General features: G+C 43.8%; 1 protein-coding gene across 1 annotated transcript in view; it reads left to right on the forward strand.

Moving 5' to 3' along the window:
- LOC130112029 (SH3 and multiple ankyrin repeat domains protein 2-like) overlaps nucleotides 1-25000 on the forward strand; it is a 195137-nt gene that overhangs the window by 116488 nt on the left and 53649 nt on the right. The window contains exons 14-16 of the mRNA XM_056279335.1: nucleotides 8448-8529; nucleotides 17299-17381; nucleotides 19666-19790. Of these exons, the coding sequence (XP_056135310.1) occupies nucleotides 8448-8529; nucleotides 17299-17381; nucleotides 19666-19790 (290 nt within the window). The remainder of the gene's footprint in view (nucleotides 1-8447; nucleotides 8530-17298; nucleotides 17382-19665; nucleotides 19791-25000) is intronic.

A 25000-nucleotide genomic window follows, 5' to 3' on the forward strand; every position in this document is an offset into this window, starting at 1 on the left:
CCAGCACGCTCTTGACATACTCTTCCTTCAGAATTACCCCTACCCCATTTCTCCTCCCATTCACACCATGGTAGAAGAGAGTTTGAACCCACTCCGATACTCCTGGCCTTACTCCCCTTCCACCTGGTCTCTTGCACACACAGTATGCCTACCTTTCTTCTTTCCATCATGTCAGCCAGCTCTCTCCCTTTACCAGTCATAGTGCCAACATTCAAAGTTCCAACTCTCACCTCACATGCCCTACCCTTCCTCCTCTCTAGCTGCCTCTGGACATGCTTTCCCCCTCTCCTTCTCCTTCGCCCAACAGTAGCATAGTTCCACCGACACCATGCTGTTTTAACAGTACCGGTGGCGGTCGTTGGTAACCCGGGCCTCGACCGGATCCGGTATGTAAGTCTTATTTATGATCCGCATATTTGATTTGGCAAAGATTTTACGCCGGATGCCCTTCCTGACGCAACCCTCCCCATTTGTCCGGGCTTGGGACCGGCACAAAGGATGTACTGGCTTGTGCATCCTCAGTGGCTGGGTTGAAAATGTGAATCAAACCAAAATGGAAAAATATTTGCTTGTTTTTATTGACTTCAAAAAAGCTTTCGACTCTATTTGGCATGAAGGGACTATACTATAAAATTTTACAAAGTGGTGTAGGGGGTTAAGTGTATGACATAATAAAGTCAATATATTCAGAAAACAAATGTGCGGTTAAGATTGGAGACAAACACACTGAGTCGTCACTCAGAATAGAGGGGTGAGACAGGGCTGCGGACTTAGCCCAACACTGTTCATCTACTCGTAATGTGTGTGTTGTGTGTTGTGTTGTGTGTGTGTGTGTGTGTGTGTGTGTGTGGTGTTAGTGTAGATAGCGGGACCGAAAACTAAAGCACTTATCCTAATTTTTTTTGGAGGTGGTAGGTATTGTTCCAGAGAGTAAGGGAAAAATCCCAGAAAATTAAAATTATGCATAATTATGCATACATATGCAAACTATGCATTTTCTAAAAATGGCTAAAACCAATTTTCTCGGCATTTCCGATGATCCTGAGCATCTTTGATTTTTCACCTATATAAAAAATATTTGGGACTTAGAAATGTTTTGGCATTATGCAAAATATATGCATTTTTGCAAAAATGCACTTATGATCCTAATTTTTTTTGGGAGGTGGTAGGTATTGTTCAGAGAGGACCAGAAAAATAGCAGAAAATTAAATTAATTATAATAATTATGCATAATTATGCAAAATATACATTTTCTAAAAATGGCTAAAAACACTTTTCTCGGCATTCAGGTTATTTCTGAGCATTTGGGGAAGGGAGTTGGAGTGGCGGGGGGTTAGGGGCAGGGGAAGGCGGTTAGCTGCAGGATGAAGAGGAGAGAGATTTAGACGGGTGATAACCAAACCGTCTACATTGTAGCGGGTTCTTCTATTATTTTCGAATGTGTGTGTGTGTGGTGTTAGTGTGTGTGTGTGTGTGTGTGTGTGTGTGTGTGTGCTGTGTGTGTGTTGTGTGTGTGTGGGTGTGTGTGTGTGTGTGTGTGTGTGTGTGTGTGTGTGTGTTAGTTAGTTAGTGTAGACAGCGGACCGACAAACTAAAGCATTTATGATCCTAATTCTTTTTGGAGGTGGTAGGTATTGTTCCAGAGAGTACGGAAAAATCCCAGGAAATTAAAATTATGCATAATTATGTATACATATGCAAAATATGCATTTTCTAAAAAATGGCTAAAAACCCACTTTTCTCGCATTTCCAACTGATTCAGAGCATCTTGATTTTTTTCATCTATATAAAAAAAAATTCTTGGACCTTAGAAATGCTTTGGCATTATGCAAATATGCATTTTTGCAAAAATGCACTTATGATCCTAATTTTTTTGGAGGTGGTAGGTATTGTTCCAGAGAGGACCAGATAAATAGCAGAAAATTTAAAATAATTATAATAATTATGCATAATTATGCAAAATGTGCATTTTCTAATAATGGCTAAAAAACACTTTTCTTGGCATTTCGATGATTCTGAATCATTTGGGGGGAGGGAGTTGAGTGGGGGGGTTTAGGGAAGGCAGTTAGCTGGCAGGATGAAGACGAGGGAGATTTAGACAGGTGGATAACCAACCGCTACATTGTTGTTGTTGCTGTTATTACAATCATTGTTGCTGTTGTTTTACAATTGGCAATATGTACAAAAACGTATGTCATGCCAGTAAAGCACAATATTGAATTGAATTGAATTGAATCGAATTGAACTGAACTGAGAGAGAGAGAGAGAGAGAGAGAGAGAGAGAAGAGAGAGAGAGAGAGAGATGAGAGAGAGAGAGAGAAAGAGAGAGAGAGAGAGAGAGAGAGAGAGAGAGAGAGAGAGAGAGAGAGAGAGAGAGAGAGAGGAGAGAGAGAGAGAGAGATGAGAGAGAGAGAGAGAGAGAGAGAGAGAGAGAGAGGGAGGGACAGGGAGGAGGGAGGGAGGGAGAATAGAGACAGGGAAGGAGAGAGAAGAGAAGAGAGAGAGAGAAAGACAGAAAATGAGAGACCGAGAGAGAGAGACAGAAAATGAGAGAGAGCAAGAGAGAGAGAGAGAGAGAGAGAGAGAGAGAGAGAGAGAGAGAGAGAGATGAGAGAGAGACGAGAGCAAGAGAGAGAGAGAGAAAAAGAGAGGGAACTGAGCAGAAAGAAATGTGTTCATGTAATCATTTACTGATCCACACACCAGCTTCTCAAACTGTGGTAGAATCATCTTTGTCTAGATTGAGAATATTAGTTTTTGGATTAAAAACTGTTTTACATACCAAACTGCCATGTCGTGTGTGAAGCCATTTATTCTTGAGAAATGGAGCAGAGTGTGTCCAACACGGAAAAGTCCTGCTTCTTCTCATGTTTTCAATGAAATGCTGGTGACCGGTCGATTTATATTTTCATTCGGGATGCAGCAATATAGCTGCCAATATTCAAGATTGGCCAATAAAACTAAACATTTGCATAATCAACCAATTGGCCTTGGGCAGATTGTTTAAAAACGGACTGATGGTCGTGATCATGTTCTCTCAGTGAAAAGGAAAAAGATATTGTAGCTGATCAGTCTCATTTGAGTCTATTGTTTATTTGTAATACGAGCGCTGGCTTTCATTTACCTGTACAAAATAATCGCACTTTATTTTCCATATTTAAGGAGTACACTTTCAAATGAAAGTGCTTAAAGTTGTGGTGAATGTGGAGAAATGGCATACAAAATAAATGTTTAACTTTGTTGCATTACTTTTAGGTTGTGCAATTGAAATCCATCCATCCATCTATTATCCAAACCGATTATCCTTGCTTAGAGTCACAGGATGCTGGAGCCTGTCCCAGCAGTCATTGGGCGGCAAGCAGAGAGACACCGTGGACAGGCTGCCAGGCCATCACAGGGCTCACATTCACACCTAGGGACAATGTAGCATGGCCGATTCACCTGACCTACAGTTAAAATCATGTTCTTTTATGATGGTGATATTTTTAAGTTGTGCAAAAAAACACTTAGGAAGCAGAACTACCAAACTGGCATTGGTCAATGTTTTTCTACATAATCAGAAATCGGGGTATTGGCCAACAACTTTCATATCGGTGCATCATCAATTTCCATATCTGTTCTATGTAAAATTTGCATGTGTCAAAGAACCACAAAGGTTCATATGTAAATCAAGTTAAACCTCTACGAGCCAGTGAATGCTCACTTCCTTCAAGCACTACGTGGGTCATGCAATAGTCAAATTATATGCTAGCTGCTGCAGAGATTTAGTTCATCACACAAAAAATACAGGGTGTCCGGATGGCGTTGCGGTCTATTCTGTTGCTACCAACATGGGATCGCCGGTTCGAATCCCCGTGTTACCTACCGGTTTGGTCGGGTTGTCCCTACAGATACAATTGGCCGTGTCTGCGGGTGGGAAGCCGGATGTGGGTATGTGTCCTGGTCGCTGCACTAGCGCCTCCTCTGGTCGGATCGGGGCGCCTGGGGGAATAGCGTGGTCCTCCCACGTGCTATGTCCCCCCGGTGAAACTCCTCACTGTCAGGTGAAAAGAAACGGCTGGCGACTCCACATGTATGGGAGGAGGCATGTGGTAGTCTGCAGGCCTCCCCAGATCAGCAGAGGGGGGTGGAGCAGCGATCGGGACGGCGCAAGAGTGAGGTAGTTGGCCAAATTTGATTGGGGAGAAAAAGGGGCAAATTTAAAAATAATGATACAAACCTCATCTTTTAGTCTTACATGAGTGTAAGGGTGTCTGGGCCTTGACAATGACCTCTAGGTGGTGCTACAGGCTCCCACAATACCAGTCTGCATAGGCCAAACATCATTTCAGTGAGAATGTCCTCTCAAATATATTGTTTTTCAAAAGAATTAACTTTTAATGACTGCAGATAATTTTTTTATTTAAGTTTTTATTGAGTTTCTTTAAGGAACATAAATACAAATGAGAAAGTACAAAAGACCAAAAAAAGAACAAAAACATAAACAAGAACTAAAACAGCAATGACTTAACAAAAGCACAGCATCATCTCTGAAGCATTTGCGACATTAATGACTGTAAAGTCCGTCAGCACATCATCAGTCCTTGAAGGAGTCAGCAGAGCCTTTGGTGTTTTCGTTCTAGTGTGGACCTCTATCAGTTCACAGGATTCAAACTGCTGCTACTGCTGCAGCCATGCAGGTTGACACAGTGGTAGAAGGTTTTGCATGTCACAACAGTTCTTCACCTGTTTTTTATCAACATCGGGCATCACCACTGTATACGTCTATGTCGGTCACCCTGCCCTTCTTTGTATTTAAACGTTCTACATCCTGTCAGATGTACCCTTGATTTAAAAAACAGCAACCAAAAAGAAGTGGAAATATCCAGAAAAAACCCAAACACCCCAAATATAGCGCAGAATAATACGATAGGGGCGTCCGGGTGGTGTTGCAGTCTATTCCGTTTGCCTACCAGCATGGGGATCGCCGGTTCGAATCCCCATGTTATCTCCTGCTTGGTCGGGCATCCCTACTGACACAATTGGCCGTGTCTGCAGGTGGAAGCCGGATATGGGTATGTCCTGGTCACTGCACTAGCGCCTCCTCTGGTCAGTCGGGGGCACCTGTAATGGGGGGAGAGGGAACTGGGGGGAATAGCGTGATCCTCCCCACGCGCTACATCCCCCTGGTGAAACTCCTCACTGTCAGGTGAAAAGAAGCAGCTGGTGACTCCACATGTATCGGAGGAGGCATGTGGTAGCCTGCAGCCTCTCCAGATCGGCAGAGGGGGGTGGAGCAGCTACCGGGATGGCTCAGAGGAATGGGGGTAATTGGATGGGTACAAATGGGAAGAAAAGGGGGAAAAATCCCCCCCCAAAAAACAAAACGAATACTATGATAAAAGATAATGATGTTTCTCGGACAGTGTGAGAAAGAAAAAAGTAGAATAAAATTCTTTGATAGTGATGACGTGTTTTGTTTTTGTTTTTTGGGGGGGGGGCAATATAAAAAGATTGCAATGACACGTAACTTGACAGCATAGACCCAGCACAAGCAAATGAGTTTTTGTTTGCATTTGTTTGTTTATCTAATTTGAAACCTCTTCAGTCCCAAGAGGCAATTTATTCATCCCCTGCATTGTTCTGGTATAGTGTGTCACCTAATTTAGCTGTAAATCCATAGTAGCCCTACCTGAGGCCTCATGAAGATGATTCATTTCTCTGAAATACTGTCTCCTGCTTATTTGGTATTCTCTTTGTTAGACTGGCATCATGAGGGGCGGAGGGAGAGGGGAACATAGAGAGGGCCAGGTGTGCAGGGATTTAAAAGCTCAAAAGTGAGACAATGCAGTGGAGATCAGAGAATTCACCAAGTCTGTCTGGCCAACAGTACCTGCACACATTCACGCATTGACAACATTTGCAGTTCGCATAATTTGCACATAAACACAGTTGCACAATTGTGTACCCATGAACACGCTCATACCCCCCCTCCCCACGTACACATGCACAAACACTTACATGCACACATAAGCACCATAATTCACAACTCACAACGCTTATAAGTTGCACAATTGACACAAACACAGATGCATTGTGGCAAACGGAACTATTCATGTTCACACAGATTCGCGTTCTCACACATGCACACACACACACACACACACACACACACACACACACACACACACACACACACACACTCATGCACACAGACACACACTCACGCACACATGCACAGGGAGGCCTTTCAAGCTACCACACATGCACCTTCCCTATTGATCTGTGACCATGGAAACCAGGCAGCCACGGTTGGACAGCAGTTGCTATGGAATGGGCCTATGTTGTGATATACTAGTATTTTCTCTCTCTCCCTGTCTGTCTATATCTATCTATCTATCTATCTATCTATCTATCTATCTATCTATCTATCTATCTATCTATCTATCTATCTATCTATCTATCTATCTATCTATCTATCTATCTATCTATCTATCTATCTATCTATCTATCTATCCTTTTAACAGTCATTCCCTCTTTTTTTCGGTCTTTCTTTCCTGTTTGTGTCTTTCTGTTATTTTCTTCACAACCCCATGTGTGTGTGTGTGTGTGTGTGTGTGTGTGTGTGTGTGTGTGTGTGTGTGTGTGTGTGTGTGTGTGTGTGTGTGTGTGTGTGTGTGTGTGTGTGTGTGGCAGTTTGCTCAGTCAGTTCTCTCTAGCCGCTTCCTTCCTCTTCCTCCTCTTCTCTGACACTGTGGCCGTAGAGTCCGGGAAGAAATGTTCCCGCTAAAGATGCTAGGACATGAGCCAGGGAAGAGATTGAGTTTCTGTGAAAGTGTGACAGCTGGTGTTCATGTGTATGGGGGAGAAAAAAGAGAGGAGAGAGAGAGAGAGAGAGAGAGAGAGAGAGAGAGAGAGAGAGAGAGAGAGAGAGAGAGAGAGAGAGAGAGAGAGAGAGAGAGAGAGAGAGAGAGAGAGAGAGAGAGAGAAGGGGGGAGGGGAAGTGTTGTTGAAGAGGGGAAATGGAAGAGACAGTCTAAAGCAGGAGACTTTGGGGGGGTTATGTGTGCGTGCGTGCGTGCGTGCGTATGTGCGCATACATGCATGCATGCATGTATGTTTGCACATGGGCAAGCATGCGTGGTATATTTTTTTCAAACAAATTTCCGTGGAAGATAATATGGAAGGATATGGTATACTGTGTAACCTTTCCTACACATACTATTGCAGATGAGGGGGCACAGTAGAGAGATGCTGTAACACCAGACAAGGACACTGGGAAAACTTTGAATGAAGGTGCCCTTGAAGTGTAAATAAGGAATCAGAGCCAAGGTCCCAGTTTTCTTAGTTTGTTTAAATACTATGTCCATGCTCCTGAAAAAAAAATAATGATGAGGAGGAGGATGACAATTAAAGTCATGATTATTGTTTTCTAAAAAAAGGTTACAAAGTCCATTACAAACAACAAACAGTGAAGACATGTAAAAAAAACAGTAAAATCAATCACAGTACAATGCATGAAATGCATGTTAGATAAAGTTGACGCACAGTATATACTATAGGGGCAGCTATGAGAATCAGAATCAGAATCAGAAGCAGAATCATGTTTATTAGCCATGCAGGTTTGTACAAACATGGAATTTGACTCTGGTTTCGTGGCTCTCTCAGTGTACTTAACAGCATAGCAACACTACAACAAACAATCTCCAGATATCTACTCAAGGATTGACTTGTACAGGTGAAATAAGAGGTGATAAAGGGTAATGGTGCAGAGAGGTTGCTTAGTGTTGTAACATTAGAGCCACTATTCCCTGTTTCAGGCCTGATAGATCCCTACGGAGAGTTTGTTTAGTCTTCCCGGATTTATTTGTGGCTGTATTTAGAAATAGATCAAGTTAAAACAGCTCAATCAATCAATCAATCATCTAAACAAACCTTATTCATATAGCACATTTTGTATACAATGCACTTTTACATGAGAACAGATAAATGCATTAAAATATGAATACAAGTATAAAAATGGATGGAACATGCATATACAACAAATATAGAAGATGTTGTATTCTCCTGTGCCATCCCATAATCCTTCTCCATCTTAGCCTTTGTACTGTTAAAAATACAAAGGTGAGGAAACTGCCCTCTGACCCTTAACAATACACACATTAATATCTTTGACTGGATTTTAAGTGTGCTCCTGTGTTGTCTGAATCATGTAGCCTTCATCAAGTGAACCAATTGTTTTCTGCTGAGGGCATCACGTCTAAAAAACGTCATCTAAGAGTGCCGATTTTTCTGTGTGGCGACATTTTTTCTGGTCGTGTCATCAGTGTTTGATCACTGTTCATGACGACTTTACAGAACCGCTGCCCTATCGAGAGTCGCTCAGAAACCATCGGTTATTTACCCAAGGTGATTATCAGTCAGTAACGGGATGTAAATATTGATTATTTTCCGCTTTAATTTGGCAGACTCCAGAACAGACCGCACTGACAGACGCAAGCTCTTCAGACACTACACCGTGGGCTCCTACGACAGCTTTGACGCCTCCAGGTAAGGCTTCACAGATGCTGCTTTGGTATGCACTAGCGTACCACCAGCTCCCCTGCTTGGGAAATAGAGATGAAACGAAACACCTCTGACTGCCTCAGTCCGTAATCTCATGACCAGAATGGATTCTCACAAATGTTCTTTGGAATGTCAAATTCTCTCTGCTTTCCTGTCAGCTGACTTCAGCACAGACACGTCTTCGGGCGGCATTCAGGGGTGTGGGGGTTGTGGGTTTAGCTTCTATTTCCCTTAATCGGGTGGACAGAGTGATATCGATAGGGCATTCAATGAGTGAGCTTAAGAGGGAGAGAGACTCCTATCAAGTATTTGCTCTTACTCTGTTCGTTTTTCACCCTTAATAAACTCTGCCTTTAATCATCTTCATCATTAATTAGGTGTTACCGGAAACTTCTCCTCTGGTCTCTAAAAGTATTGAAAAATGTTAACAAAGGAGAAGGCCTGGTAATCATCCTTAATCAGCTGGATCTTTAATCATCTTCATCTTAAATCAGACTTGGCGAGAAACCTATCCTCTGGTCTTGAAAAACAGCAAAAGGACCAGCAGGAAGAAGAAAAAAAAAGATAGAGGGATGGATGCTGAGTGAATACTCAATCATAATAGTAGCTGACACTAAGTCCCAAACCTGGCTGAATCTTGTGCTCTTAAGTTATTCTCCCCCTGCCCTTCACTTCCCTTCCTAGATGCCACATCCACTTCAAAACAGACTTAATTAGAAAGCAAGATAGATGTGTACCTTTCCTCTGTGAACTCTGTGTGTGTGTGTGTGCGTGTGTGCGCGCGTGCGTGCGTGCATGTGTAACAGATTTTCCTATCCTAATGGAGACCAAAAATGTTTCCATTAGGATACAAAAACCTGAAACCACCTACCTTGTGGGGACATTTTACGGGTCCCCATGAGAAAAAGGGTCTATTTTAGGCTTAGGACTTGGGTTTAGGGTTAAGGTTAGAATAAGGATTAGGTTAAGGTTAGCGTATGGGTTAAGGTTAGGCATGTAGTTATGATGGTAAAGGTTAGGATTAAGGGCTATAGGGAATGAATGTAGTCAATCAGTGGTCCCCACAAGTATAGGGTGACATGTGACATGGTGTGTGTGTGTGTGTGTGAGAGAGAGAGAGAGAGAGAGAGAGAGAGAGAGAGAGAGAGAGAGAGGGGCGGGCGGGGGGGGGGAGAAGGAGAGAGACGAAGGGAGAAAGAGAGAGGGAGGGAGGGGCAGAGATAAAGCGATAGAGAGGGAGAACAGATACACACAAGGCACACGCTGGCAGACAAGCGAGTGTGTTTCCCATTATGAACAAATCCTATTTAGGCGAAACAATTGAAGAGGTGAGCCAAATGTCCTTGTAGACACATGAATATGAATGGGCTCTGGGCTGTCAGGGTTACGTTTGATCACGCCAGAATCTGACAAGGTCCTTTGTACTCATTAGGCATCTATCCAATATCATCAGAGATAGAGGGATTGTGTAAACTCTTGCAGTACAAAGCCCAGACATCAAAAAGCAAAAAAAAGATGTCTCAACACCGAGGTCCCTTGACAAGTCCCACCTCAGCCTGCGAGATGTTAGCTGAAAATAACGTGATCGGCTCATTTCACACAGATGTGCTTGTGAAATTGCACAGGATGCGTATGTGGGATGAGTTGCATTGTGTCAGGTTGACATGTTGCTATTATGCTAATAACGGTCACACTTGAACTGTGTTCACTTGATATTTAAAAATGTGTTCAGGCCAGAATGTCTACTCTATCAAGTTTTGAGTTGGAAATCTCTAGTGAAGATTTGGAAAGTTTAGAGAAGCTCAGTCTTTGACAGGGCCAAACAGATTCCCCAAAACCTCTCACCTCTGCTGCATATTGCAGAGGGGTCAGAATGGGACTGAATGCATTAGATCACTCTATTAAGATTAAAACTCATAAACTTATAAATGCAAAATGCAGTATGCAAATATAAATTTTTAAAGTACACCCAAAATTCAGAAAGACCTTCTCAAATTGTGGTGTGTAAGGCTGTAACAGACTGATCAGGCCTACTATGGCCTGATGTAGCTTTGCCTCTGGAGTCTTGAGTTTTTATCAGGTTTGAATAGAGTTCAAATATTTTCCTTCTGTCCATTGTCATCATTTTAATACTGCACCACGAAATATTTTCCATGTAGTGGTAGAGAACATACGTAGAGTAAAATATATGATTCCTTGAGTGTGTGTGTGTGTGTGTGTGTGTGTGTGTGTGTGTGTGTGTGTGTGTGTGTGTGTGTGTGTGTGTGTGTGTGTTGGTGATCAGGGCTATGAGGGACATTACTCAACGAGATTTGGTCTGGCAGGTCTCGTGCACGGACACAGGCGTCTTGGTCCAATGAAAACACCACTGGGTGTGTTTGTATTCGTTGTGTCTGATGTGGTTCAAGGTGAGCCATCTCTTCCACTAGCCTTCACCCAGTACAGTGACAACTGGGCACTTCAATGTGAATTGCAAGACTGACTAAAAATACAAAAAATTCAATTGAAGGGTCTTTCTAAAGTGAGTCCATTTCTATTTGAGAGCGCCTGTCTAGCAGAGCTTACTTGTTGAAGCTGGGTGAAGTTCCACCCAAGGCATTTTTCAGTTCTGTTTTTTTATAATACATAACATAATCATGACATATCAGTTTATAATCCAGTAGTGATTTACAGTTTACTGCAAATCAAATAGCAGGATTTCCCCTTGTTTGGAAAGCAGATTTTTTTTTTCAGGAACATAGCTCAGGGCCTTCATTTGCTCTTTAAAAATTCATAATTGTTTTTTAACTGGCTGAGGGTGCTAATTAATTATGCATGAGGCAGGAACTTGCTTGGCCTGTGTGTTTACGGGCAGGAAACAGGTGCCAAATAGCAGTTAAAGTCGATTTCTAAGGTTTTCTTACCGCTTTCATTAAACATAGATATAAGTGAACCTTAGACAATACTATATTAGTTTAAAAAGTTGAAAGGCAAATCCACGCAGAATCACATACAGTTACCTAGGTCTACATCCATGCTAGCAAGGCTACCAGTTTGTCATCATCATCATCCTTCGACCACAGTCAAGCAAAGTTTGTACTGGTGGCCATTAATATGACGGATCATGCAAAAATCCAAAGCTTTTCTGCTTTCAACTTGCAATTTTGTCATCACCATTGAGCTATTCCATTTGTTTTTGTTGATTTTTTTTGTTTTTTTTGTGTAAGAGTTGTTGAGTGTCTGATCAGTTTTTCTTTCTTTATTTGCGTTGAGTATCATGTCAGTTGGGGCACATGGCAACCACTTATGTTCTTTTTTCATATTTCAGGATTTTTTTTTTACATTCTGTTGCACCTTCAGTTAAGAATGTAGCTTTCCACTTCCAGTTTTGGAGCGTGTCAGCTGCTTTGTCTGTCAGTGTCACCTTCTTTTAAGCATTTACACTTCACTTATTTGAGAACTTAGCTGAAAGTCTGAAAAACACACCTTTTATATTTGTAAGAGACCTAGAGCTTTTTCAGTGAGGGAACATGTTGAATGGTTAAATTCAACTATGTCTTGGCATACAAGCATATCTGAATAGAGTAGTGGATGTCTATGAGCGATCAAGCTATTGTAGATTGCAAGATTGACAGGCAGCCAGAGAGAAAATGAGACAGATAGACATGCATACCTGTATGTATAGATAGACCAGAGACAGGCTGATAAGCAATGATTCCCCCCCCCCTTTCTCCCCAATTGTACCCTATTTTCCGAGCCATCCTGGTCGCTGCTCCACCCCCTCTGCCAATCCAGGGAGGGCTGCAGACTACCACATGCCTCCTCCAATACACGTAGAGTCACCAGCCGCTTCTTTCCACCTTACAGTGAGGAGTTTCGCCAGGGGGGCGTAGTGCGTGGGAGGATCACACTAGTCCCCCCAGTCCCCCCCCCAAACAGGTGCCCCAACCGACCAGAGGAGGCACTAGTGCAGTGACCAGGACACATACCCACATCTGGCTTCCCACCCGCAGACACAGCCAAATGTGACTGTAGGGACGCCCGACCAAGCCGGAGGTAACACAGGGATTCGAACTGGCAAATAGACCACTACGCTACCTGGACGCCCATACAACGATATCTGAAGTATGAAATTCAGTCAGACAAGGGCACAACAGACAAAAATATTGGACCATCCAATATGACAAATTCAGATAATGGTATATTTCACAGGTACAAAATATTGAAGTTGTTGCAAGAATGCTTTAAGATAAACTATCGGAGTACAGGAAGAGTGGCATGGAGATAATGTGAACAAAACTCCACTGTCTCCTGCCGGATAAAGTTTTTGCTGGTTACAGGAACAAGGACAATAAAACAGAATAAACACACTGCCTGCGATACTCCTAATTTAACCCACAGATGGCCTCTGACAAAGATCCTTGGCGGATTGAAATGTTGATGTGTCAGTAAACACCCATTTTTCTCCACACACGTTTAAGCATCTGCCTTGTATGCAACTATTTCAGTAAGATGCGTGTGTTCTATTGAACTTTGTAAGCTGTCGCAGGAGGGGCCATCACAGAGCGAAGTGATCAGCTTTAAGCCAACACCTGGTGGGCTTCTCTCCATCCTTCAGTTGGATGAGCTGGTTACGCACATTGCTCTGCTGCATTCTCTGACGCTACTTTCACACCGAGAGCGTGAAATACATTGTTCATCGCGGATACTTAATTTGGCTGACATCATTTTCTTCACCAGTACGTCCAGTGAGTGAGTCAAGGCTGCAGGATCAGGGTTTTCTCCCCCCGCCCCATACTTAATTTATAATACTAAAGTCCTGGAAAAACAAGGGGGTGGTCAACTGGTGGGGTGACATGAAAAGGAAAAGTCCCAGAGTGTATATTACATCGGTGTGGCAAGCATATTAGTCACCATACATTGTCATGAGTGACTGTTATAGCTAGGGTGGACTGAAACTGCAACACTGTTGTAACGGCGCACATTATTGTCAAAAAAAATATGGAGTGGGTATTGCAAACCTATAAGCAACTGTAGCCTTCAAAGGCAATTAGCATAATCGAGGTATGCCTAGTGTGTTTTGTTGACCTACACTTTTACCTTCCATTCCCTTGGAATATCTCTCCCGTCCTGTCCCACTCCTATGTCAGGTTGGCTCTCCCGTCTCACAGGACCGGTAGGAACCTGAACAAAGTTGTGCCATCTAGCTGTTGGACACATCTCTGCAGTGGAGACAGTCTATCTAGAATAACATCGACACACAAAACACATCAGCAATAAGGCAAAACTTTGGACTTAATTTAGCCCCTAACAAAAAAATGACCTCTGTTAAGTGAAGTTGCGTTAACGTGGTTCACAGAAGTATACCTAAGTAAAGTAAAATCAACATAAGTCAGTATTGATCAGATACCTGGGTAGTGAGATTTGTCCTTCCCATCACTTGCTCTCTAGCTTGTTCAGATAACTTATATAAAAAGTAAACACACAGAGGTGTCTGGGTAGTGTGGCGGTCTATTCCATTGCGTACCAACACGGGGATCGCCAGTTCGAATCCCCGTGTTACCTCCGGCGTGGTCGGGCATCCCTACAGACGCAATTGACTGTGTCTGCGGGTAGCACAGTGGCGCAGCGGTTAGCGCAGTCGCCTCACAGCAAGAAGGTCCTGGGTTCGAGCCTCGTCCTCTGTGTGGAGTTTGCATGTTCTCCCTGTGTCTGCGTCAGTTTCCTCTGGGTGTTCTGGTTTTCTCCCATAGTCCAAAGACATGTAGGCCAGGTGAATCGGCCATACTAAATTGTCCCTAGTTGTGAATGTATGTGTGTCGAGCCCTGTGATGGCCTGGTGGTCTGTCACACGGTGTCTCCCCGCCTGCTGCCTAATGACTGCTGGGATAGGCTCCAGCATCCCCATGACCCTGGGAACAGGATAAACGGTTTGGATAATGGATGGATGGATGGATGCAGGTGGGAAGCCAGTTGTGGGTATGTGTCCTGGTCACTGCACTAGTGCCTCCTCTGGTTGGTTGGGGTGCCTGTTTAGGGGGGAGGGGGAACTGGGAGGAATAGCGTGATCCTCCCACGTGCTACATCCCCCTGGCGAAACTCCTCACTGCCAGGTAAAAGGAAGTAGCTGGGGACGCCATATGTATCGGAGGAGGCATGTGGTAGTCTGCAGCCCTCCCAGCCGGCTCGGCAGAGGGGGTGGAGCAGTGACCAGGACGGCTCGGAAGATTGGGGTAATTGGCCAGATACAATTGGGGAGAAATGGGGTGGGGGGGGCACAATGTAAAGAACAATAATTTCCTTTCAAACATTAAAAATAATGTGACAAAAAGCAGAGAAAATTGAAAGAGAAGAACGTAAGTTAGTGTCGCAAACCCGTGGAGCAAGAATGAACATCGGGCAGGTGGACCAATGCCTGCATTACACTGTGACACAGTCACACACATAAACAGTCTCGGGCTATTATCTCTTCTCAGTACATGTTGAACAAGATGGCATCTTCAATAAATGGCCAACCCTTCATCTGCGCACTCAGGGGTATTGACCCATTGAAAGTGCTGCAGTGTCAGAAGGAGGTGATCAAGATGTGATTACCAGCAACTGAGCAGCAATGAGAGGGTCGGGCAATGGGAAATGCTGCGAGTTAACCTCCAGTGTGTGAGCAGCGGAGGCCTCCATGCTCTCTAAACAGATTTCGTTACTAAGGGAACTCAGCATTTTCTGTGCCGTTGCTAGGATGGCAGTCACCTCTCTCTCTCTCTCTCTCTCTCTCTCTCTCTCTCTCTCTCTCTCTCTCTCTCTCTCTCTCTCTCTCTCTCTCTCTCTCTCACTCTCTCTCTCTCACTCTCTCTCTCACGCGCGCTCTCTCACTCTCTCTCTCACCCCACATCTACTCATTATCCCTTCACACCTAAAATGAGCTCGAATGATGAACCCTTGACAAAAAAATGGTACCGATTGCAGGCTAGGGTAGTGTGGTCTACTGAACTAAAAGAAAGGAGCAGTACAAAAATATCCCGAACCTTTATGTCTCATCCTCTTACGAGTCTTTTTTTTTTCTGGTCAGCAGTGCTTCATTACAAAAATTAGTGTATGCCATACAGCAGCTTGGTCTATTTTTTTTTAATATTTTTTTTTAAGTGAGAGGGGAACAGCCCATTGTGCGAACAGTTTTACATGCCAACTGATTTCGAACATTACGCACAAAACCACAGATAGGGGGATATATTGGGAGAAAATGGGCCGTGATTAACACCGTAGGAGGGTTTTCTTGGTGCTGCCAAGCTAAAACGATGAGGGAACTTGTCAGATTAAAGGGGGGGGTGCCTGTTACTAATAAGTGCAAGTTCAAAAGGTGACTTTCGTTTTGATTAATGCCTCTTGTGCTGACAAAGCTTTAACTGAGATTTCCTCGATAAGGGACTCGCTCTCAAAAAATAGTAATGACGTGGCAGATGTCTCATGATGGCCATTGTGCACCTGAAGTCTGGAAACAAAACAGCCGTCACCTCTGTCATTTCTGATTATTCAGATTAAAATACAGAAGACTTGCGCCTAAACTAATCTGTGGTGGACACTGTGTTGGGAATGTTCACCAATCTGAATCCCCCTCTGGCATTGCCTTTCACAAGCCTTTTGATGGAGTCATCTGAGAATTAGGCTCTGTCAGATTGTTACTTAGTGTGACAAGAAATTGGCTGTGTTTTTAATCAGTCTAACTAAGTCTTTCAGATAAATTCAAATGAAAGCCTTTTTAACAAGAGCTAAGTGTTCAAATTAGTCTCCACTATTTTTTTGGTGACCATGTTTGGACCTATAGCTTTCTCTGCTGTGTGGGAATTGCAAGTTTAATGAAAACATAGTAGGATAATCGAAGCATGTAAGCTTGTAAAACCGCCAAGCTGTCAAGCCTGTACCTCTCCGAGCCACACCGCACACCTCCAATCAACCGGGCAGCGGGGCTGCCCTGACCCATATGCCCCGCCCCCGACACACACGCACGCACACACACACACACACACGTGCGCACATTCCTCCCAGTCACCCAGTTTCTCTCTCTCCCATCTCATTTCATTCATACACACACACACACACACACACACACACACACACACACACACACACACACACACACACACACACACACACACACCTCCCCCCCACCGTTCCTCGGACGGCACATTGCAGAGCAGTAGACCTACTCTCCAGAAGATTTGTACCGAGCCTCTCTTCCCTTACGCTCCAAGCATCATCATCATCATCACCATCATCATCATTATCACCATCATCTTCTTCTCCTTCATCGCCGTCATCCTCCGTTGCGATTAATATCGCTGGTCTAATGTTGATCCAACTCGACGTCACACGCTGGTTTTCGGTGCCTCGGCGGCTCGCTCCCCGGGGATAACAACGCGTCCGACTCGGTTCTCCGAGAGAGAGATAGAGAGAGAGAGAGAGAGAGAGGGGGGGGGGGGGGCTGACGGGGAAGGAGATCGCAAAGGGAGGGGAGGCGCTTTTTTTCCCCTCTCCTGGAGATGTTGTCGCCGGGCTGCCGGGGCGGTTGTCATACGGTCTGATACAGCTAGACGCCGGCGAGGGTCCCCGCTCTTCGTGAGAGGGGGAGTGGGGTGGGGTCGCCCTGCCCTGCCCTGCCCTGCCCTGCCCCTGGCCGGACTAGCTCTTCAACATGAACCTGCACTCGGGGAGGGCGTCTGTGGCCATGCTGCGCATGATGGGCTGTGCTAACGGGCGCTCTGCGCGGCATTTCCTCCACAGTGACTGCGTGGTGGATGAGAAGACGGTGGTGCTGCAGAAAAAGGAGAATGAGGGGTTCGGGTTCGTGCTGCGGGGGGCAAAAGGTAAGGACACCGATGTGCAGCCTTACTTTTGGGGTCTGCCTTTTATTTTGTATTCACGTCCGTTTACCCACACACAGGACCACAGTTTAAGATTGGCTTTGTTTTGTATTGGCAATATTGTGTTAATACAGATGTGTGTGTGTGTGGGGGGGGGGTGAAAGAAGAAGTGCGTGTGTGCGTGTGTACGTGTGTGTGTGTGGTGCGTGTGTGTGTGTTGGGGGTTTAAAAGACAAGGGGAGAGAGGGATTGGATTTTATGTGATGACTACAAACTGCCAAGACTATTAAGATAGTAGCTTAGCCCCCCCATACACACACGCACACACTTACACATGTACACATACACTTAAAAAGTTACCCCCTTAGAATTCCATTTGAAATTAAGTTTAATAATTTTTTAACAACAAACCCCTCAGTCGCTGTGTATATGTAGCGATACACACACACACACACACACACACACACCAACAGAGGCACGTTATCTGTGTTGTGATGGCATGTGTCATTATGATACAAGTCACCTTTTTAGGGTGTTTTGACATTTTACCAAGCCACTAGACTGGCCCTGAAATAGTCAAATGTGAGCTGCTTGCGTTGGTTTCTATGACGATTGAAGTCATGTCATAATCCACGCTGCATTCCACAACCATGTGGCGCTATGCGATTGGTCTCTGCCATGGATACTGTGGAGAGGTAAATTTAGCATATTCATATTTCTCTTTTTTAAGATGATGAGAAGAAAGAAGCAAGCAAATGCAAAGAGAGGGAGTTGACAGGGAGAGAGAGGAGAGATTTGCCCTGGAAAAGCAAGCAGAACATTCCAGTCACTCTGACACACACTGCTATCACCCCGGGGAACTGACCCAGCCGAGCTTATCCTGTGGGTACTGGGGAGAATGCACACAGACACGTATATACACACACACACACACACACACACACACACACACACACACACACACACACACACACACACACACACACACACACACACACACAGATACTCGAGCTGTCACATAAGCTTACATCCATTTTTGCTCTCTGCATCTCTGCTTGTCTGTCTCTTTACCTCTCTCTTTTATGGTCACTCTTTCTTTATCTGTCTCGCTATCTCTTTCCCTCTCATTTTCTACCTGTCTTTCGCTTTCTCCCTCCATCCCTCTGTCTCTCCTTGTCTGTCTGTCTGTCTCTCTCGTGCTTTCTTTCATTCTTTCTCTCCCCACTGTCTCTCTCTTGCTCTCTCGCTTTCTGTCTCTCTCTCTGTCTTGCATAGATACAGTGACATAGCCGCAGAAATATCGTCATCGCAGCCATGTACATACTTTCATGAAACCCTTCTATGCACTCACAGAGTGTGCGTCCTTCAGTGGCAGGATGACTTATAGGAAGTGTCACTTGTCACCACTGGATTCTCCCGGTTTCAACATCTACTTGGCTGTCTGAGAAAGAGAGAGAGAGAGAGAGAGAGAGATGGGGTGGGTCTGAACCATAAGAGGGGAAATACAGCCAGTAAACTAAGGTTAAGGAATGAAGAAACTAAGGCAGCTTTGGGTGAGATAATAGTAATAAATGTTATATAGCATCTCTCTTAAACTTACAAAGTGGTTTACAGTAAAATAAGAAATAAAACAGAAATAATAATAATAATGATAAATCCAACTTATATATAGAAAAGACAAATAAGCCACTTAAACATCAAGTGCTGGGGAAAGATAAAACAAAAAACATCATTAAAAGTGTGATAAAAGAAAGGCGCTCCAAGAAAACAATGCATAAACTGTAAAGGACAGAACCGTACTACCATAACAGCGTCAAACGACCTTTTTGTAAAAATAGGCCTTTAAAAGAGGTGTAAAGGAAGAGACCGAGATGACTAAGCTACGTTACTAAGAGATGGGGATATCAATTTAGATTAATTTGAACAAAAATCATGCTTTGAATTTATGAGGCTTTGTAATGCTGTCAAAGTCAGTATTGCGCAAGACTTCCGTAAAACAGCATGCATGTCTATTGGGAAGATCACCTGCTCAGTTATTTCTTTTCATCCTACCTTTTAACATTTATTTGTTTCTGGAATGTGCACTTATGTGAACTTCACACACACACACACACACACACACACACACACACACACACACACACACACACACACACACACACACACAACGACATACACACGTAAAATATATTGGGAATAGATGGGTCGATGAAGGATAATCCTTAGCCAGTAGGTATTCTGTATTTTCTTCACTGTGATCCTCACCCTTCCGTCCTTTGCACTTTAGCGGACACCCCCATTGAGGAGTTCACACCCACCCCTGCCTTCCCTGCCCTCCAATATCTGGAGTCGGTGGATGAGGGGGGAGTGGCCTGGCAGGCAGGGCTCAGGACAGGGGACTTCCTCATCGAGGTAAGTACTGCACTGTTTATTTGTTGTTCCTTTTTACCTTTTTTCTGAGTGGTATCACTTGATTGTTGGTTTGGTTTTGGTCAGCACAGGGACACCAGGCATGAAGGCTGACGTTACTGCTTTTCCAGGAGAGATTCAGCTCTATTCACTGGATGTTAGTTTTCAGTTTGAAGACTTTTTACCATTTATCCGGAGGGCTTTTCCAGTTATGATGCTGGGTATAGAGACCTCATTATGCATCTCTTTTGGAAAGAGGACGTGAGTGGGGACAGCCGGTCGGAGCACGTGTTTGTTCGGTACTCTCTGAATGTGACATTACTCATCAGGACCACCTCCCCTTTCTCTGAACAGGGTCAGAGAGGTGCCCCCAGCAGGCTATGAGCGCTCCTTCTCCCCTTCTGCCTCACTTTCCTGGGACTGGGCCAGGGTGGCGTGTGGGGGGGAACTGCCAAGGCAGGGATGCTATGGCAGCTCTCTAAGCAGTGTACAAATGACTCCTCCAGGACAAATTCCCCAGGAAAGGGGAGATGGCTGTGGTGAGCGATGCCACGTTCAGAATCCACCAAAAAGAGCGCTGCCCCCACTCACATCCTCTCTCCAAAACAAGCATGGCACCACCATGGGGATAAATAATGGGGTTCCTCCACCTCATTATTTATCAGAACCGAGGAAGCCATCCGGATGAGTGGCGAAACATCTTCAAACTGAAAACTAACATGCATTGAATAGGTTTAAACCTCTTCTGGATATTTTACTACCTGGATGACTGAGATGAAGCTACACAGACATGTTGATGCTTCTTGTATTGCTTTAAGATTACTCCAGAAAAGAAAGGACTGCACTGAGTGAGGGAAATTTGTTGTGTTGACAGAGGGAATCTATATCCTGTTTACACTAAGCATCAGAATGTGTCCTGAGTAAATCTGGTAGCTACCAGATATAGTCAAACCACATAGAAATCCAAGCGTATATAAAGACCCAAGGAGGTGGTTTGAGCAGTCAGATTTAAATCTTTCTTAAGTGCGTCTTGGGGCTGGTTACACTTGGATTTTGATGTGGTTTGACTTATCGGGCTCCCTCGTGTCCTCTCTGTTCCTGATGGACTACATCAGCATGTACTATGTGGGTCCATGCAGATCATTCCTCTGAGTTGTCCCATTATAAGCCAGTCGCTGGAATCACAGAATTCTGCTTTGTAATCAGATGAACTGATACAACAAAGCAACAACCAGAAAGAACGGCTACTTGCCAGCAGTTACTCATTAGATCAGTTTTATAAGCATTAGATGCATCACAGTATCGATCCCAGACCCTTTTCCAAAAGGCAGTCCAGGGGGAGGGTACTTTTCTTTCATTTCATTTTATTTATTGTTCAGATTTTTTTTTCCATTAGTTATTAGCCATGTAGATGGAGCACTGCGGGGGAAGGAGTGGTCCTCCATTTGGTGGGCTCACATAGTGAATAATGTCTTTAGTGGGAGAGACTGGCTGGAAAACTTCAGGATGCGTCAGAAAACTTAATTGTCAGCTACTCTGGTGGCCGAGCGGAATAAACCGCCATTCTTGCAGTCCGCTCGTCATGTGGCTGGGAGGTTCGTATCCCAGACCCGCCGTAACCGGTCACAGCCAGAGCATCCACGGGGTAAGGCATTTATTAGGCCACCCTTACCCGAGGGATAGTGGGTGTAGATCGGTGTAGTGTTCGGGGACTCGTCGTTCTCCAGCGACCCCTCTGGCCCACCCGGGCGCCTGCAGCCAAGCAACTGAAAGCATTCTTCCCTCGCGCCGTGAAGGTGATGCAATCCATGCGAGGCTTCAGCGTGTAAAATAGCGAGAGCAGCTGACACGAGTTTGAAAGAAGCTGGTGTTACGACTACCTCCTTCCTGTGGAAACATGAGCCAGGGGAGTTATTCGACAAGAGTTCCGGCCATATGCCATTGGGTTAATCGGGTGGGATAAGGGGAAAAACTAGAAATATTTTTTTTCAAAATAAAACTTAATTGTCTATGCAAGCTATCGGGATGGAAAGACACCAGATATTGCAGGTGAGAAGTGAACTCGTATTCATACAGTTGCCAGTCGAGGCTGGGATTTTTAAAGTCAAAACGGTGAAGCATCCTCTGGTCCAGTGTTTCAATTATATGTGTTGCAGCAAGCTTTTTGGCAATCTACTTGTTAAGATGCTTGTTTTTCACACACCCCTTCAGTTGTTTTTTCATACCCCCCCCCCCAATATCAAGCAATATGCCTGTTCCCTGATCGGTCTGAGACTGCAGCCATACTCACAATGCCTGTTTATTCTCAGTAATTTAAAGAATTGTTTTTATTTCGTTATTGTTGCCAAGGAAACAAACATTTATTTTACTAGAGTCATCTGAATACCCTGCCGTCCGGATGTGTTCACCAGCTTTCACGTTTAAGAAAGCGGACGGTACCAGACTGATGTGGATGCATTCCATAGTATGAAAGCCCTACAGACCTAATAGATATCAGATTTACTCAAGACACATTTTCATGCTGTGTAAACAGGGTGCTTGATACAGCAAGAATGGATACATGAATATTTGCTACATCTATCGCTGTGATGGTCCACTTTTGGCATTTGCTCTACTTGATAATGGCTTGCGGCATGGCGGCGCAGTGGTTAGCGCAGTCGCTTCACAGCAAGAAGGTCCTGGGTTCGAACTCCAGGGTTGTCTGACCTTGGAGGTCATCCCAGGTCTTCCTCTGTGTGGAGTTTGCGTGTTCTCCCCGTGTCTGCATGGGTTTCCTCTGGGTGTTCCAGTTTCCTATCACAGTCCAAAGACATGTATGTCAGGTGAATCGGCCATACTAAATTGTCCATAGGTGTGAATGTGTCAGTCCTGTGATGGACTGGTGACCTGTCTAGGGTGTCTCCCTGCCTGCCGCCCAATGATTGCTGGGATAGGCTCCGGCATCCCGCGACCCGAATTCGGATAAGTGGCTTGGATAATGGATGGATGGATAGATGGATGATAATGGCTGCTTGTGATGTTGGTGATTCCTGACTTTAGAAGAGGAAGCAAGTAGATTGAGATCTCTCTCTCGATCAGTCTTCCTGAGGAAGATCTCACTGATATATATATATATATATAGCTGTTGCGCTCATTATTAATGCAGCACAAATAACAGAGTGAGCTAAACGTGAAAATTCAAAACAACATATTTGACTTTTTTTTTATCTAGTTCTGACTTTCCCACCCTGAATGCCCATGCCTGTAAAAATACATATTTTTGGTTTGAAGTAGCCCAGTCCTTGAATTTGGATGCATGCATTAGCAGACCACAATATGCGCTACCTGCTAAGATACTACTGCCTCTGCTAAGATACTTGGTTCCTTGTACAGCCTCTTGGTGATGCCTGTTGCTGTTGCAAGCCTGTTCCTCCTGTGTGCTCATTGACAATACTCGTGACGACACCAAAAGAGGCTTTTGTAGAGAGATACTGGCTTTTATTTGAATGAAACCTTCCTTTACATAACTAACGGGCCAGCCTGCAGGGACATCACCGACAATTTGTGCTTTGACAATCCTCACAAACAATTTGGTTGTTTACATGCAAGGACAAGCATAGCAACTGATTCTTGCCAATTTTGCTTGCAACTGGTAGAGATGACACATCACTTTCTTTCAGCGAGGTCTCTCCAGGAAAAAAAAAAGGTAAAAATTTAAATTAAACGTCGAGCCTGCAGAGGAAACCTTGAAGGCCCTTGAAGCTGATGAAAGGGACTGCATATCATAGCGGAACATGTGAACAACTAACTCACTTTAACAGCTGTATTCATGCTCGGGGTAGCTTGAAAAAGTAGCGCTTGTTTAGAGCTGTGTTCCCTTAATAGACCAGTCACTGGGATGACAGACAACTTTGTTTCTTAGTTGGCAATGTGGAAGCAAAGAAAAATATATTGAGAAAGAGGATGCCATCAGTTAACTGTGCATGACATATGCACAATTGCAATGGTTATGCTCTGTTGCAGCTGTGTGGCAGTTAGGTAATTAGCAAATTTATCGAGCACATTAATACAATAACGAACCAGTAAACAATGATTACTGTTTCTACTTTGAAGGAAGCCATGGCTGTGTGTTTGTCCACACTTTTTCTATTAGGTTGCACAAATAAGATTAAAACTACAATATGAAATAGACTCCAGTATTTGATCTCATGGGGTTATGTCCCAAATATCTCCAGTATAAGGAGATATGATTGTTATTGTTTCAAGCTGATTTTTGGAGATGACTTCAAATGTGTGCGTTAGTGTGTAGCTTGTGTGTGGGAGTCCTCTGACTGTTAAATGTTGCACAGGCATTTGTCATATTTTTACTGAATGACATATAGGCTGAAAATCATCAAACAAACTGCAACAATTTTAGTCTTTGTAAGAATTGTAGTCACACCTGTTTGCTGTTATGCTGTATATTACACATCAGATTAAACATTAGATTTTATACATTTAGCTTTATATTATATATGTATGTATATATGTATGTATATGTTATATAATATATATTATATATTTATATGTTTTGTGTGTGTGTGTGTGTATATATATATAATAAAACAGGACATTTACTGCAACCATGTAGGCAGCTGATGAGTGCATTGAGCACAAAACAAGCTTGTTCTGCCATTTAACAACTTTGAGCTATAAAAAACACATTATAAAATATAGATTTTATATCATATTTTATATATTCATCACATTTTTGCCAGCTTGAGGTATTTTTTGTTTTCACTCTTATGTGTGGCTATATATTATTTGTGTGTCTTAGCAGCACAGGACTCTGGATGATTTTGCCAAGCTTTTGTTAAGTGGAGGATCAAATGAGGAGGGAAAACTGTCGGTTTGCAGTACCTTCTCTCTTTCTGTCGCTCTCATTCATCCCTCATTAATTTATTTCTGTTATAGCCACCATTTCTATTGATCCTTGTCTGCCTGAGGTCCAAATTGAAGATGTTGCTTAGATATGTTTATAAGATGCATTGTAGGTCTGAAAACATAGTCACAGCTGTGTGGCCTCCAGCATGTTAGCCAATTAATGTTAGTTGGGCAGCCCACGTTCTTTAATGAGCGTGATCTTGAAACCATCACAACTGAATAACTCCAGTCTCTTCATTTATTTTGACAAGGATACATTTAAAGTGCAACACATCTTTCACAGTTTCAGTGAAAATCTTAATAGAGAAGCC

The sequence above is a fragment of the Lampris incognitus genome, chromosome 4 (genome assembly GCF_029633865.1).
Source record: "Lampris incognitus isolate fLamInc1 chromosome 4, fLamInc1.hap2, whole genome shotgun sequence".
NCBI classification, from domain to species: Eukaryota; Metazoa; Chordata; class Actinopteri; order Lampriformes; family Lampridae; genus Lampris; species Lampris incognitus.